This window comes from Mirounga leonina, unplaced genomic scaffold (genome assembly GCF_011800145.1).
Source record: "Mirounga leonina isolate KUSES-001 unplaced genomic scaffold, KU_Mleo_1.0 Mir_125, whole genome shotgun sequence".
Taxonomy (NCBI): domain Eukaryota; kingdom Metazoa; phylum Chordata; class Mammalia; order Carnivora; family Phocidae; genus Mirounga; species Mirounga leonina.
Window position 1 is genome coordinate 72,437,329 of NW_023270305.1, and position 14,969 is coordinate 72,452,297.

The 14,969-nt window shown below is 42.8% G+C and overlaps 1 protein-coding gene across 1 annotated transcript in view; it reads right to left on the bottom strand.

Annotated features, from left to right (window-relative positions):
* Nucleotides 1–2,008: 2,008 nt before the first annotated feature.
* Nucleotides 2,009–14,969, bottom strand: part of CREG2 (cellular repressor of E1A stimulated genes 2) — a 29,766-nt gene continuing 16,805 nt past the window's right edge. Inside the window, exons 3-4 of the mRNA XM_035001814.1 lie at nt 6,800–6,913; nt 2,009–4,287 (exon numbers count right to left, since the gene is read on the bottom strand). Coding sequence (XP_034857705.1) covers nt 4,140–4,287; nt 6,800–6,913 — 262 coding nt within the window. The 3' untranslated portion in view covers nt 2,009–4,139. The remainder of the gene's footprint in view (nt 4,288–6,799; nt 6,914–14,969) is intronic.

Sequence of the window (14,969 nt, forward strand, 5' to 3'; positions counted from 1 at the left end):
GTCAAGACACAGAACGTTTCCATCGTAAGGATCCCTCGTGTTACTCACTTCTCTCCTCCACCCTCCTCCTTAGCAACCTCTAATCTGTTCTCCATTTCTAGAATTTTGCATTTCAAAATGTTGTATAAATGGAATTGTACAGCATGTAACCCTGTGGGATTGACTTTTCACTCAGCATAAATCTCTGGAGATTCATCCAAGTTGTTGCTCATGTGAGAAATTATTTTTATTGCTGAGTAGTATTCCATGGCATGGATGTTTCACATGTTTAACCAGCCACCCGTTAAAGGACATCTGGTTGTTTACAGTTCTTGAATATTATGAATAAAGCTGCTATGAACATTCATGTACAAGTTTTTGTGCGAACGTAAGTTTCCATTTCTCTGGGATAAATGCCCAACAGTGCAATTGCTGAAAGGTATGGCATCTGCATGTTTAGTTTTATAGGAAACTGCCAATGGTTTTGCAGAGTGACTGTTCCATTTTACATTCCCACCAGCTCTGTTCGACTGATCCAGTTTCTTTGCATCCTTGCTAATATTTGTTGTTGTTACTTTATCTTAGCAATTTTGTTAAGTGCACAGTGGTATCTCACCGTGGTTCTAATCTGCAGTTCCCTAATGATCAATGATGTTGAGTATCTTTTCATGGACTTATGTGCCATTTGTGTATCTTCTTCAGTGAAATGTTTGTATATATCCTCCAGTTTTGAAATGGAGTTTTTAGAAAAAAAATTGTTGAGTTTTGTGAGTTCTCCATATATTCTAGATATTAGTCATTTGTCAGATATGTGCTTGCAAATATTTTCTCTCAGTCTGTAGCCTGTCTTTTCATTCTCTTAACATGGTCTTTTTCAGAGCCAAAGTTTTAAATTCTGATGAATTTATCAAGCTTTCCTTTACGGATTGTGCTTTTTGGTGTCAAATCAAAGTACTCTTGAGGCTTAGCCCTAGGTCCCTACAATTTTCTATTTTTTTAAAAAAAGTTTTATAGTTTTACATTTTATATATAGGATTATGACCCATTTTGAGTTCATTTTCATATAAGGAATGAGGTTTAGGTTGAGGTTTTTATTTGCCTGTTGATATCTCATTCTCTAACACATTTATTGAAAAGATTATCCTCCCTCCATTGAATTACTTTTGTACCCTTATATAAAACCCAATTGAGTATATTTGTGTGGTTCTATTTCCAGATTTTCTATTCTGTTCTATTGATCTCTGTGCCTTCACCAATAAAAACCATATTGTCTTGATTACTGTAGCTACATAATAAATTTTTATATTGAATAGAGTGATTTCTCCTACTGGTTTTTCTTTTACAAGACTGTTGTTAGCTATTCCAAGGCCTGTGCCTTGGAATTTTTAGAAAAACTTGAATATGTCTACAAACTTTGCTGGGATTTTGACAGAAATTGCATTAAATCTATAGGTAAATCTGGGGAGAACTGACATCCTTGCTATTATGTGTCTTCCAATCCATGAACATGGTGTATCTCTTCATTTATTTAGGTCTTTGATTTCTTTCATTAGCATCTTTTAATTGTCAGCATATAGATCTCATACATGTTTTGATAAATTATACCTAAATATTTATTTTCTTTGGAGTGACTGTAAATGGTATTGTGCTTTTAATTTTGGTTTCCACTTTGCTCATTGTTTTTTTTTTTTTAAAGATTTTATTTATTTATTTGACAGAGAGATAGCGAGAGCAGGAACACAAACAGGGGGAGTGGGAGAGGGAGAAGCGGGCTTCCTGCCGAGCAGGGAGCCCGATGCGGGACTCGATCCCAGGACCCTGGGATCATGACCTGAGCTGAAGGCAGATGCTTAACGACTGAGCCACCCAGGCGCCCCACTTTGTTCATTGTTAATATTTAGAAATGTGATTACATTTTGTGTGCTGACCTTGTATCCTGAAACCTTGCTGAACCCACTAGTTCTTTGACTTTTTTTTTTTTAAATAGATTCTTTGGAATTTGCTATGTAGACAATCATGTCATCTGTAAACAGAGATACTTTTATTTCTTTCCAGTCACATGCATTTAATTTCTTTTCTTGTTTATTGCCATGTGCAGAATTTCCAGTACACCCTTCAACATTTTCATCAAGGTAAATTTTCAGAGATTTGCTGAAACCTACTGGCTTGAATGGGGCCAGATACACTTTGAACACTCTTATCATCCAACCTGTTTAGACCTCATTTCCTATCATTTGGATAAATAATTGATAACATTCATTAGTGGTTATAAATGGCACCCATCCTGCAAAGCCCCCTGAAGCAGCAAAGAGGGCTTTAATGAGCTGAGTGGAACCTGATTATAAAAGCAAACTTAGCATACGAACATTATTCATAAGAAAGAATCAAGAGGTAGTGATGCCCAAAGAATTAAGGTATGAGGTTGACTTATGGAGTATGTGGTTTATCCTTCTGGTTTTCCCCTCTTACCTCTAAACTGGGGGTAGCGATAATTTTTAACTCAGAAATACAAAATACCATCAAAGTGACCTTATTCTTATGTATTAGAAATTGTTATTGTTAGGAACTCTTTTGAGAATTGGCTTTTGACAAAAAAGAATTCTGTGCATCTTACCATGCTTTTTGTAACAGGCACTTAAAAATATTTTGACACCTCAAACTCTGTTCATGTCTTAATTTTTTAAAGTAAAATCATTAATAACATTTTACTTATTTTAAAAAATGTATATTTCCTATAGTGTATTTTTATGTTATACAACACACCTAACCCACCACAGAGGGTTCATAGCCATTATAAAAAGACAGAAAACTGGGTACTACTAGATCTTTACAGACTTCAGTGTAAGAGGTCTTGGATGTATACACATAGGTCCTTTATAGGCCTTAGATGTGTACTCAGGTACAATGTCGTTTCTTGAAAAACCAGGAGCTCCTGCATATAATTTGTAGAAAATTTTAAATCTGTAGTAACAATCAAATTTCAAAGACTTTTTTTTTTTTTTATAGTTAACCGTGGCAAATCAGCCTAGGCAGGTTAATCCTCACTTTACTGATTTTGCTGATTCAATGACCACCCATGCATTTCAGTGACTCTCTTGTTCTCAAGATTGGAACTTGTCTAAGTACCACTCCATCCATTGTGTGTGGTGAGTCAGGCCCTGGGACGCTGACCTAGCCTGTCTGAGCCCCAATTCTCTTGTATGTAAGTGGCAACAGTGATGTGACTCTCACTGGTTGTCAGGCTGACATGAGATAATCTTGCCAAGGCCCTGGTCCAAGGCTGGGCAGGGAGTATGCTTCCAATTACTGACTTCTTTGCTTCCTTGCTTCCTTCCCTGCTCCTCTCCTCTCCCCTGTCCTCTCTACATGCCACAGAATGAGATGCTTTTTTTTGGATGCCACTCCTCGTGCCTAAGGGACGGGAACCCTCTGTCAGAAGCATTAGCTGTGGGGATCTGGGGAGCTTGGTGCTGAAGCTGTCCCACCCGATGAAGGAGTCACCACGGCCTGCTCACACAGAACGGGGCTTCGCCCAGGACTCTGTGTTCACAGGTGGTTTGTCAGGTTGTAGTGGGACAAAGGCTTCCTACGTGACCAGGACATTCTAGCAAATGTGACTTGATCATGCATCTGCAGTCCAGTAAGTAGCATGATGAGCACTCCACAGACAACCAGTCCTGCGTGCTCACCCCAAACACAAGACCGTGGCCACGCGATGCACGTTTAGCTCCTTTGTGCTCGCGGTGAGCTCCGAACCAAGACTGCTTTGGGCACAGCAAGCAACAAAAATACTCTCACAATACAATGCAATCACATGGCACATACTTTTTTTTTTTTTGTTCTAAGGAATGGAATGGCAACGGTCTCAGCATGTCGCTTTGAGAACCATGAGGGTTCCCTAGTCGGCGAGACTGGGTGGAATACGATACAAACGGAGGCTATATATACGTGAGCACCTGCGTGAACTGGGGGCTTGCAAATGACCACTCTAATCGCCAGCCAGGCCCAGGGTTCCCCGGTCACCCTCTCTCGTTCTGCGGTGAGGGTGACAGGGCGGCCGGGAAGCTGGCAAGAGACAGACAGCCGTCAGGCACCGTGTGGCAGCGTGACGGAAAGGGGTCTCGTTTCCTGCAAACCCCGAGGACTTTCTGCTCACTGCATCAGGCCTTGCGTGGGACTGCTTTGAAGTAGTCCTCCTTTTTAATGTCGGATACGCCTCCATACCATTTCTGAAGCCAGATATGTTCTATCCTCATCTTCATAAAGAACCACTCATACTGACGAGGCCACTTCCTCATCACGGGGTGTCTGCAGAAATAAAGGAGAGGTCACGAGAGAGCTGCTCCCATCAGCAGGTGGGCCCTCCCGGGACCCCGGGCCCGCCTCCGGGGCATCGGCCAGGTCATCGGGCCTCCAGAGCCCAGGCCTCGTCTGGGCCGAAGCCAGAGGCAGAAGCCAGGGAGCCGGGGCTGGGGTCCGGGACAGCCTCGGGAAGGCAGGGAGCGGCCACCTCCACAGAGGGGCAAACCCGCCTTGTCCTAGGCGCCTTTGTTCGAGTCCCAGGTCAGCGGCGGATGAGCAAGAGGCTTTGTGGGCCATCTGCCGTCTCAAACCCTGGCCTCCTTACCCGTCATGGGGGACAAGGGTGGCGGTGCTTGGATCATGGGGCTGCGTGGGGAGCAAACAACTCTGCGCACAGGAAGCACCTGCACAGAGCAAGTGTTCAGTGAACGCCGGTTGCTGATGGCAGGAAACATCAAGAAAGGCTTTCTGCATCTTCGGATGAAAATTCAAAAGAATTGTGAGCCCCGAAATAAATCTGCTGGTGGGAAGACTGGCACCGCTGCTGCAGGCTGAGAGATGTTGGGCCACGGGGAGAGTCAGCCAGAATGCACAGGGCTCGTCACACTCCGCCTTCTACTTACCGACTTGCTTTCTCCCTCACGTGAAACCCTAGACATATGCGTCTTCTTAAGGGCAGGTGCTTGGCTCATTTCTTGTAAAGTTCAGAAACATAAAAAACTAGATTCTTACCTAAACATGTCAAAGACAAAAGTCAAAGGTCAAGTGCTGACTAGGGAGGCTATTTGCAACAATGTAGAAGCAATAATAGGCCGATGACCTTTTAAAAGAGACAATTTGTTTTGAAATAACTGTAAAAGCCCAGAGAAGTTGGAAGTACAGGGTTTTGTTTTGGGTTTTTTTGTGGGGGGGGAGGGACACTCTTTTTTTCCCTAAACCATTTGAAATGAAGTTGCTGATCTGATGCCCCAACACTCCAAATACGTGTAATGCCAAGATAATAAAAGGATTGTTGCTATTTTAAGCAAACGCAGTTTGTACTTGGAACCGGAACACATTTTGGCACCTGCAGGTGTGGCTCAGATGTTAATAAATCCTAATCCAGGGGGCACCGGCTTTGCATCCAGACAGTGAGGGGCAGGTGGAGGGAACTCCAGGAGACTCACAGTGGGGGGCTTAGAAGAAGGTAAAGATGAGGTTAGTGGAGGCGGCGGGGGGGGGGGGGGCGGCGTGTAAAGGGGCCCAAAAAACATAGTGGTGAAAATTTGGCAACACAGCACCTGCCGTGTTTCCTGCAGAAAGACACAATGGTCTACCTAAGATTCTGGCCTCTTCTCACTGCCTATTATAACACGAAAGAGGAGTGTTTAGAAGTAAAGAGGACAGCGGGGTTCAAAAATATGTCACCGGCACACACACACACGCACACAAAACCAATGTTCTTTTCTCAGCCTATGTTCTGAAAACCCTGCATTCATGTTGATGTATCCAATTGCAATCCAATTCGAGTTCATTCCCATTTTCTCTGTGCACGTGAAACCCTTTTCCACAGCAGTGGGAAACCAGGCTTCCCCTCTCCGTTCTATGCTTACTTATTTGATGGTTCCCCTGTATGGAAAAATCATCCCTTCTCCGAGGGGGTGTGGGTGCGCTCCCAGTTTACCACCTGCTGTCGTGTTAGTCTTCCACGTACTTAGACAAAGAGTTAATCTGCCTGTTTTCAACCCCTGCACCCCAGGGAGGATACCTGCCAGTCCTTGGCCCAGTTCTGACCTTGCACTCCAGGCGGTCCCCTGCGTGGACGCGTCCCTCACTCCAGCCCCCCTGGGAGACCACCCCTCCCTGCACACACCCTCCTCACACCTTTCGCAAGCTCTTGACCTCCCGCCGCCTCTCACAGGGCTGCCCTCTTGCTCTCTTTGACAGCCGTGATTCTTAAACTTCAGCATGCATGCTCATTTCCTGGGACATGCTTTTAACATTTCGAGTGAGTCTTCTCTCCCGAGGATCTGATTCAGTAAGCAGGCCGGGGCGGGATGGCGGGGGCAGAAAGCCCGTGGCCGCCAGCATCCTCAGTGGGTCAGACATAGGCAGCAGAGGACCACCCTGAGCAAGGCGCTCTTTCACTCTGCACTGTGCTTTGCTTAGAGTGGACGTTTGAAAATGTTTGTTGTGTTGCCTTCTCTGCAAAGTCCAGTTATTTCCATTTCAAGGCAGGCTGTTGTGGAAGGCAGCAAGTGCGCAGGGAAGAGTGCCTGGGGTCCCTCAATGCAGGATGCTCTCCAAAGGCAGCAGGGGGTGGGAGGGGGACTGCAAGACCACCTGCAAGGCCTCTGCTGTCCCCTCCCCCGCGCAGCCACCACGACAGCCAGCGTGAGGTTGGCAGCCCTGCCCGCCACCCAGGGCAGCTCAGACCATTACTATCATTGCTTCAGGGGCATCAAAGGGCACAGTCCTCACCTCTGCTTTTTTTTTACGGTGTATTTCTGGGCAAACCGACTTTAAAGCATATACAAACCTTGAAAACATGGCTTGCTTGGCAAATTCTACTTCTTCTGGAGACACGGCGATCATCTGGCCGGTGAGTGTCAGGCGGGCGCATCGGGGGTCTTCCGGGTCGACGATATTTTTTCTGCATACGAAGAACGTTTTTCACATGTTAAAAGGATGATAGAACGTCGGCCTGAAATACCAAGGATTTTATTAAAAATGAAAAATGGTCACGTGGCTGGTTATATCATTCAAGTTTTTACATTGTGTGTAATTCCCTTAACACACTTTGGCGTGGGCCATGTGAGGGGTGTGCTTGGGGGAGTTACATACCGGTCTGCACCCACGGGGCAGCAAACACCCGGAGTTCCCTCGTCAACGGGGCCAGTGCGAGCCTGGCCTCTGCAGGATGGCGGCCGGGAGCCACCGTCCAGAATCATGTTGCTGCTCTGCACACCTCTAGGGGGCGCCACTCGCTTAAAGACAACATGAGCAGTGCTCCTGAGGTCATGCAGTGCATCTGCCTGGATCCAGCGGTGACCGAGGTGAAGGGTTTCAGATATGTGGAGGCTCCTCGCTCAGCATAAGGGACATTGGAAATCATGAGAATGTTCGTGTGACTGCATGTGTGACTGCTTGCTGGAAGTGTTCCCGTGGTGGCAGAATGCTTCTAAGACTTGCTTTCATTGAAAGAGTCACCTGGCAGTGAGGGTGTATTTTGTATTCTGGATATCACTCTTTCTCTGGATAAATAGAATTCCTTTTTTTTTTTTTTTTGGCTGGGTACAGTATACTTTATTGATGGTACAGGACAAGGTAGGGCTCCTCTGGATAAATAGAATTCTAATAGAATATATTATGATATGGTATGACATGATCTAATATAATTCTCTTAATTAAAAATTCTCCTCATTAGGGTTGCCAGGTAAAATATTGCAGGACACAAAGTTATGTGGGAAAAATATTTGTTTATCTGAAATTTAATTTTTTACAGCTTTACTGATATATATTTACATATATATTTACTGTAATATATATATATATTTACATAAACTTCACCCTTTTAAAGTGCACCATTGAGGGTTGTTAGGATATTCAGAGTTGTGCAACCATCACCATAATCGAATTTTATTTTATTTTATTTTTTCAAATTTTTTTATTGTTATGTTAATCCCCATACATCACATCATTAGTTTTAGATGTAGTGTTCCATGATTCATTGTTTGTGCATAACACCCGGTGCTCCATGCAGAACGTGCCCTCTTTAATACCCATCACCAGGCTAACCCATCCTCCTACCCCCCTCCCCTCTAGAACCCTCAGTTTGTTTTTCGGGGTCCATAGTCTCTCGTGGTTCCTCTCCCCCTATGATTTTCCCCCCTTCATTCTTCCCCTCCTGCTATCTTCTTCTTTTTTTTTTTTCTTAACATATATTGCATTATTTGTTTCATAGGTACAGATCTGAGATTCAACAGTCTTGCACAATTCACAGCGCTTACCAGAGCACATACCCTCCCCAGTGTCTATCATCCAGTCACCCCATCCCTCCCACCCCACCCCCCACTCCAGCAACCCTCAGTTTGTTTCCTGAGATTAAGAATTCCTCATATCAGTGAGGTCATATGATACATGTCTTTCTCTGTTTGACTTATTTCGCTCAGCATAATACCCTCCAGTTCCATCCACGTCATTGCAAATGGCAAGATCTCATTCCTTTTGATGGCTGCATAATATTCCATGTATATATATACCACTTCTTTATCCATTCATCTGTCGATGGACATCTTGGCTCTTTCCACAGTTTGGCTATTGTGGACATTGCTGCTATAAACATCGGGGTGCACGTACCCTTTCTGATCCCTACTTTTGTATCTTTGGGGTAAATACCCAGTAGTGCAATTGCTGGGTCGTGCAATAGCTCTATTTTCAACTTTTTGAGGAACCTCCATACTGTTTTCCAGAGTGGCTGCACCAGCTTGCATTCCCACCAACAGCGTAGGAGGGTTCCCCTTTCTCCGCATCCCCGCCAACATCTGTCATTTCCTGACTTGTTAATTTTAGCCATTCTGACTGGTGTGAGGTGGTATCTCATTGAGGTTTTGATTTGGATTTCCCTGATGCCAAGAGATGTTGAGAATTTTTTCATGTGTCTGTTGGCCATTTGGATGTCTTCTTTGGAAAAATGTCTGTTCATGTCTTCTGTCCATTTCTTGATTTGATTCTTTGTTCTTTGGGTGTTGAGTTTGATAAGTTCTTTATAGATTTTGGATACTAGCCCTTTATTTGATATGTCATTTGCAAATATCTTCTCCCATTCTGTCAGTTGTCTTTTGGTTTTGTTGACTGTTTCTTTTGCTGTGCAAAAGCTTTTTATCTTGATGAAGTCCCAATAGTTCATTTTTGCCCTTGTTTCCCTTGCCTTTGGCGATGTTTCTAGGAAGAAGTTGCTGCGCCTGACGTCGAAGAGGTTGCTGCCTGTGTTCTCCTTTAGGATTTTGATGGACTCCTGTCTCACATTGAGGTCTTTCAACCATTTTGAGTCTATTTTTGTGTGTGGTGTAAGGAAATGGTCCAGTTTCATTCTTCTGCATGTGGCTGTCCAGTTTTCCCAGCACCATTTGTTGAAGAGACTGTCTTTTTTCCATTGGACATTCTTTCCTGCTTTGTCAAAGATGAGTTGAGGGTCCATTCCTGGGCTCTCTATTCTGTTCCATTGATCTATGTGTCTGTTTTTGTGCCAGTACCATGCTGTCTTGAGGATGACAGCTTTGTAATAGAGCTGGAAGTCCGGAATTGTGATGCCGCCAGCTTTGCTTTTCTTTTTCAACATTCCTCTGGCTATGCGGGGTCTTTTCTGGTTCCATACAAATTTTAGGATTATTTGTTCCATTTCTTTGAAAAAAGTGGATGGTATTTTGATGGGGATTGCGTTGAATGTGTAGATTGCTCTTGGTAGCATTGACATCTTCACAATATTTGTTCTTCCAATCCATGAGCATGGAACGTTTTTCCATTTCTTTGTGTCTTCCTCCATTTCTTTCATGAGTATTTTATAGTTTTCTGAGTACAGATCCTTTGCCTCTTTGGTTAGATTTATTCCTAGGTATCTTATTGTTTTGGGTGTAATTGTAAATGGGATCGACTCCTTAATTTCTCTTTCTTCTGTCTTGTTGTTGGTGTAAAGGAATGCCACTGACTTCTGTGCATTGATTTTATATCCTGCCACTTTACTGAATTCCTGTATGAGTTCTAGCAGTTTTGGGGTGGAGTCTTTGGGGTTTTCCACATAAAGTATCATATCATCTGCAAAGACTGAGAGTTTGACTTCTTCTTTGCTTATTTGGATGCCTTTGATTTCTTTTCGATGTCTGACTGCTGTGGCTAAGACTTCTAATACTATGTTGAATAGCAATGGTGATAGTGGACATCCCTGCCATGTTCCTGACCTTAGGAGGAAAGCTCTCAGTTTTTCCCCATTGAGAATGATATTCGCTGTAGGTTTTTCATAGATGGCTTTTATGATATTGAGGTATGTACCCTCTATCCCTATACTCTGAAGAGTTTTGATCAAGAAAGGATGCTGTACTTTGTCAAATGCTTTTTCCGCATCTATTGAGAGGATCATATGGTTCTTGTTCTTTCTTTTGTTAATGTATTGTATCACGTTGATTGATTTGTGGATGTTGAACCAACCTTGCAGCCCAGGGATAAATCCCACTTGGTCATGGTGAATAATCCTTTTAATGTACTGTTGGATCCTATTGGCTAGTATTTTGGTGAGAATTTTTGCATCCATGCTCATCAGGGATATTGGTCTGTAATTCTCCTTTTTGATGGGGTCTTTGTCTGGTTTTGGGATCAAGGTAATGGTGGCCTCATAAAATGAGTTTGGAAGTTTTCCTTCCATTTCTATTTTTTTGGAACAGTTTCCGAAGAATAGGTATTAATTCTTCTTGAAATGTTTGGTAGGATTCCCCTGGGAAGCCATCTGGCCCTGGGCTCTTGTTTGTTGGGAGATTTTTGATGACTGCTTCAATTTTCTTAGTGGTTATAGGTCTGTTCAGGTTTTCTGTTTCTTCCTGGTTCAGTTCTGGTAGTTGATACATCTCTAGGAATGCATCCATTTCTTCCAGGTTATCTAATTTGCTGGCATAGAGTTGCTCATAATATATTCTTATAATTGTTTGTATTTCTTTGGTGTTGGTTGTGATCTCTCCTCTTGCATTCATGATTTTGTTGATTTGGGTCATTTCTCTCTCTTTTTTTTTTTTTTTTAAGATTTTATTTATTTATTTGACAGAGAGAGAGATAGCGAGAGCAGGAACACAAGCAGGGGGAGTGGGAGAGGGAGAAGCAGGCTTCCCACGGAGCAGGGAGCCCGATGCGGGGCTCGATCCCAGGACCCTGGGATCATGACCTGAGCCGAAGGCAGATGCTTAACGACTGAGCCACCCAGGTGCCCCGGGTCATTTCTCTTTTCTTTTTGATAAGTCTAGCCAAGGGTTTATCAATCTTGTTAATTCTTTCAAAGAACCAGCTCCTAGTTTCGTTGATCTGTTCTACTGTTCTTTTGGTTTCTATTTCATTGATTTCTGCTCTGATCTTTATTATTTCTCTTCTCCTGCTGGGTTTAGGCTTTATTTGCTGTTCTTTCTCCAGCTCCTTTAGGTGTAGGGTTAGGTTGTGTACTTGAGACCTTTCTTGTTTCTTGAGAAAGGCTTGTATTGCTATATACTTTCCTTCTAGGACTGCCTTTGCTGCATCCCAAAGATTTTGAATAGTTGTGTTTTCATTTTCATTGGTTTCCATGAATTTTTTAAATTCTTCTTTAATTTCCTGGTTGACCCATTCATTCTTTAGTAGGATGCTCTTTAGCCTCCATGTATTTGAATTCTTTCCGACTTTCCTCTTGTGATTGAGTTCTAGTTTCAAAGCATTGTGGTCTGAAAATAGGCAGGGAATGATCCCAATCTTTTGGTACCGGTTGAGACCTGATTTATGACCTAGGATGTGATCGATTCTGGAGAATGTTCCATGGGCACTAGAGAAGAATGTGTATTCCATTGCTTTGGGATGGAATGTTCTGAATATGTCTGAGAAGTCCATTTGGTCCAGTGTGTCATTTAAAGCCTTTATTTCCTTGTTGATCTTTTGATTAGACGATCTGTCCATTTCAGTGAGGGGGTTGTTAAAGTCCCCCACTATTATTGTATTGTTGTCAATGTGTTTCTTTGCTTTTGTTATTAATTGCCTTATATAATTGGCTGCTCCCATGTTAGGGACATAGATATTTACAATTGTTAGATCTTCTTGTTGGATAGACCCTTTAAGTAGGATATAGTGTCCTTCCTCATCTCTTATTACAGTCTTTGGTTTAAAATCTAATTTGTCTGATATAAGGATTGCCACCCCAGCTTTCTTTTGGTGTTCATTAGCATGGTAAATGGTTTTCCACCCCCTCACTTTCAATCTGGGGGTGTCTTTGGGTCTAAAATGAGTCTCTTGCAGACAGCATATCGATGGGTCTTGTTTTTTAATCCAATCTGATAGCTTGTGTCTTTTGATTGGGGCATTTAGCCCATTTACATTCAGGGTAACTATTGAAAGATAGGAATTTAGTGCCATTGTATTGCCTGTAAGGTGACTGTTACTGTATATTGTCTGTGTTCCTTTCTGGTCTATGTTGCTTTTAGGGTCTCTCTTTGCTTAGGGCTGGTTTCGTGTTTGCAAATTCCTTTAGTTTTTGTTTTTCTTGGAAGCTTTTTATCTATTTTCAATGACAGCCTAGCTGGATATAGTATTCTTGGCTGCATATTTTTCTCATTTAGTGCTCTGAATATATCATGCCAGTCCTTTCTGGCCTGCCAAGTCTCTGTGGATAGGTCTGTTGCCAATCTAATGTTTCTACCATCGTGGGTTACATATCTCTTCTCCCGAGCTGCTTTCAGGATTTTCTCTTTCTCTCTGAGACTCGTAAGTTTTACTATTAGATGTCGGGGTGTTGACCTATTTTTATTGATTTTGAGAGGGGTTCTCTGTGCCTCCTGGATTTTGATGCCTGTTTCTTTCCCCAAATTAGGGAAGTTCTCTGCTATAATTTGCTCCATTATACCTTCTGCCCCTCTCTGTCTTTCTTCTTCTTCTGGGATCCCAATTATTCTAATGTTGTTTCGTCTTATGGTATTGCTTATCTCTCGAATTCTGCCCTCGTGATCCAGTAGTTGTTTATCTCTCTTTTTCTCAGCTTCTTTACCATAATCGAATTTTAGAACATTTTCATCACCCCCCAAAAAACCCCAGCGCCCATTAGCAGTTATTCGTCATTCCTGACCCCACACCCCATCCCGAGCAACTGCTGGTCTTCTCCCACCTCTACAGCTGTGCCTGTTTTGCCGAGACAGATGGAATTGTGCCGTTTGTGGTCTCTTGTGACTATCTTCTCTCACTTAGCATAGTGACTTCGAGGTTCATCCATGCTGGAGCCTGAATTAGTATTCATTTTTTCATGGCTGAATATTATTGCATTGTATGGGTAGACCACGTTGTTTACCCATTCATCATTCGATGGACATCTGGGTTGTTCCCGCTTTGGGGCCTTTACCAATAATGCTGCCACGCACATGTATGCACGTGTTTTTGTGTGGACATGTTCAGCGGTGGAATGGTGAGAAAGGGAATCCCCAGCTCCCATGGCAATGCGACGTATAACTTTGTGAAGAACAGCCGAACTGTCTTCCAAAGCAGCTGCACTGTTTTACCTTCCCACCAGCAGTGTGGGAGGCCAGTTCCTCAGCATCCCCACCAACACTTGTTTTAGTCTGTCCTTTTCATGCTAGCCAGCTGAGTGAATATGAAGCGGTATCTCGCTGTGGTTTTTATTTGTGTTTCCCTGATGGCTAATGATATTGGCCATCTTGTCATATGCTTGTTGGCCATGTGTATGTCTTTGGAGAAATGTCTGTTCAAATCCTATGCCTGTTTTAATTCGGACTTGATGAAAAATTTTTTTAAAAATTTTCATCAAGTCCGAATTACCTATTTTGCTTTTGTTTCCATTTGTGATTTTTTTTTAAAGCTCCCAGCAACCTAGGGCAAAGAATATTTATCAAAATCCTATACCTATGTTATATCTCATGGAACAAGATGAGCATGTCCATATTACTGGATATTGTGGTTTTTGTAGTAAGACAAGAAATAGAAATATGTATAAAGATTGGGAAATAATAAACGAAGTTATAGTTATTTGCAAATGATATGACTGTATACAAAGGAAAATGCAAGAGAATCCACACTCGGAACATTAATATTGAGGAGAAAGCTCAGCAAGATTGTTGAATTCAAGAACAATGATTCTAAAACAACTGCATTGCTACTTATAAGCAAAAAACTATTTTTAACTATTAGAAAGTATGGAAGAAAGGGACACCTGGGTACCTCAGTCGGTTAAGCGTCTGCCCTTGGCTCAGGTCATGATCCCAGGGCCCTGGGATGGAGTCCGAGTCAGGCTCCTTGCTCAGCAGGGAGGGGCTTCTCCCTCTGCCCCTCCCCCTGCTTGTGCTCTCTCTCTCTGACAAATAAATAAATAAAATCTTTTTTAAAAAAGTATATAAGATGGTAACAAAACCTATAAAATATCTAGAGATAAATTCAACAAAAATTGTGTAATATCTTGGTGGAAAAAATTATGACTTTATTGAAATACATAAATGGCCTAAAGCGAGAGTTATCCCATATACATGAATGGGAAAACCCAATTTAATGGAGATGTCAATTTTCCCAGAATTAATCGTTATAGATGATGTAATTTCAATTCAAATTCTTTTTTTTTAAAGATTTTATTTATTTGTCAGAGAGAGAGAGAACGGCAGGCAGAGGGAGAAGCAGGTTCCCCACTGAGCAGGGAGCCCGATGTGGGACTTGATCCCAGGACTCTGGGATCATGACCTGAGCCAAAGGCAGCCACTTAACGACTGAGCCACCCAGGCGTCCCTACTCTCATTCTTTTTTTTTTTTTTTAAGATTTTATTTATTTATTTCAGACAGAGAGAGAAAGAAGTGGGGGTGGGGAGGGGCAGAGAGAGAAGCAGGCTCCTAGCTAAGCAGGGAGCCTGACACGGGGCCCGATCCCAGGACCCTGGGGTCATGATGTGAGCCGAAGTCAGTCACTCAACCAAATGAGCCACCAGGCGCCCCCTACT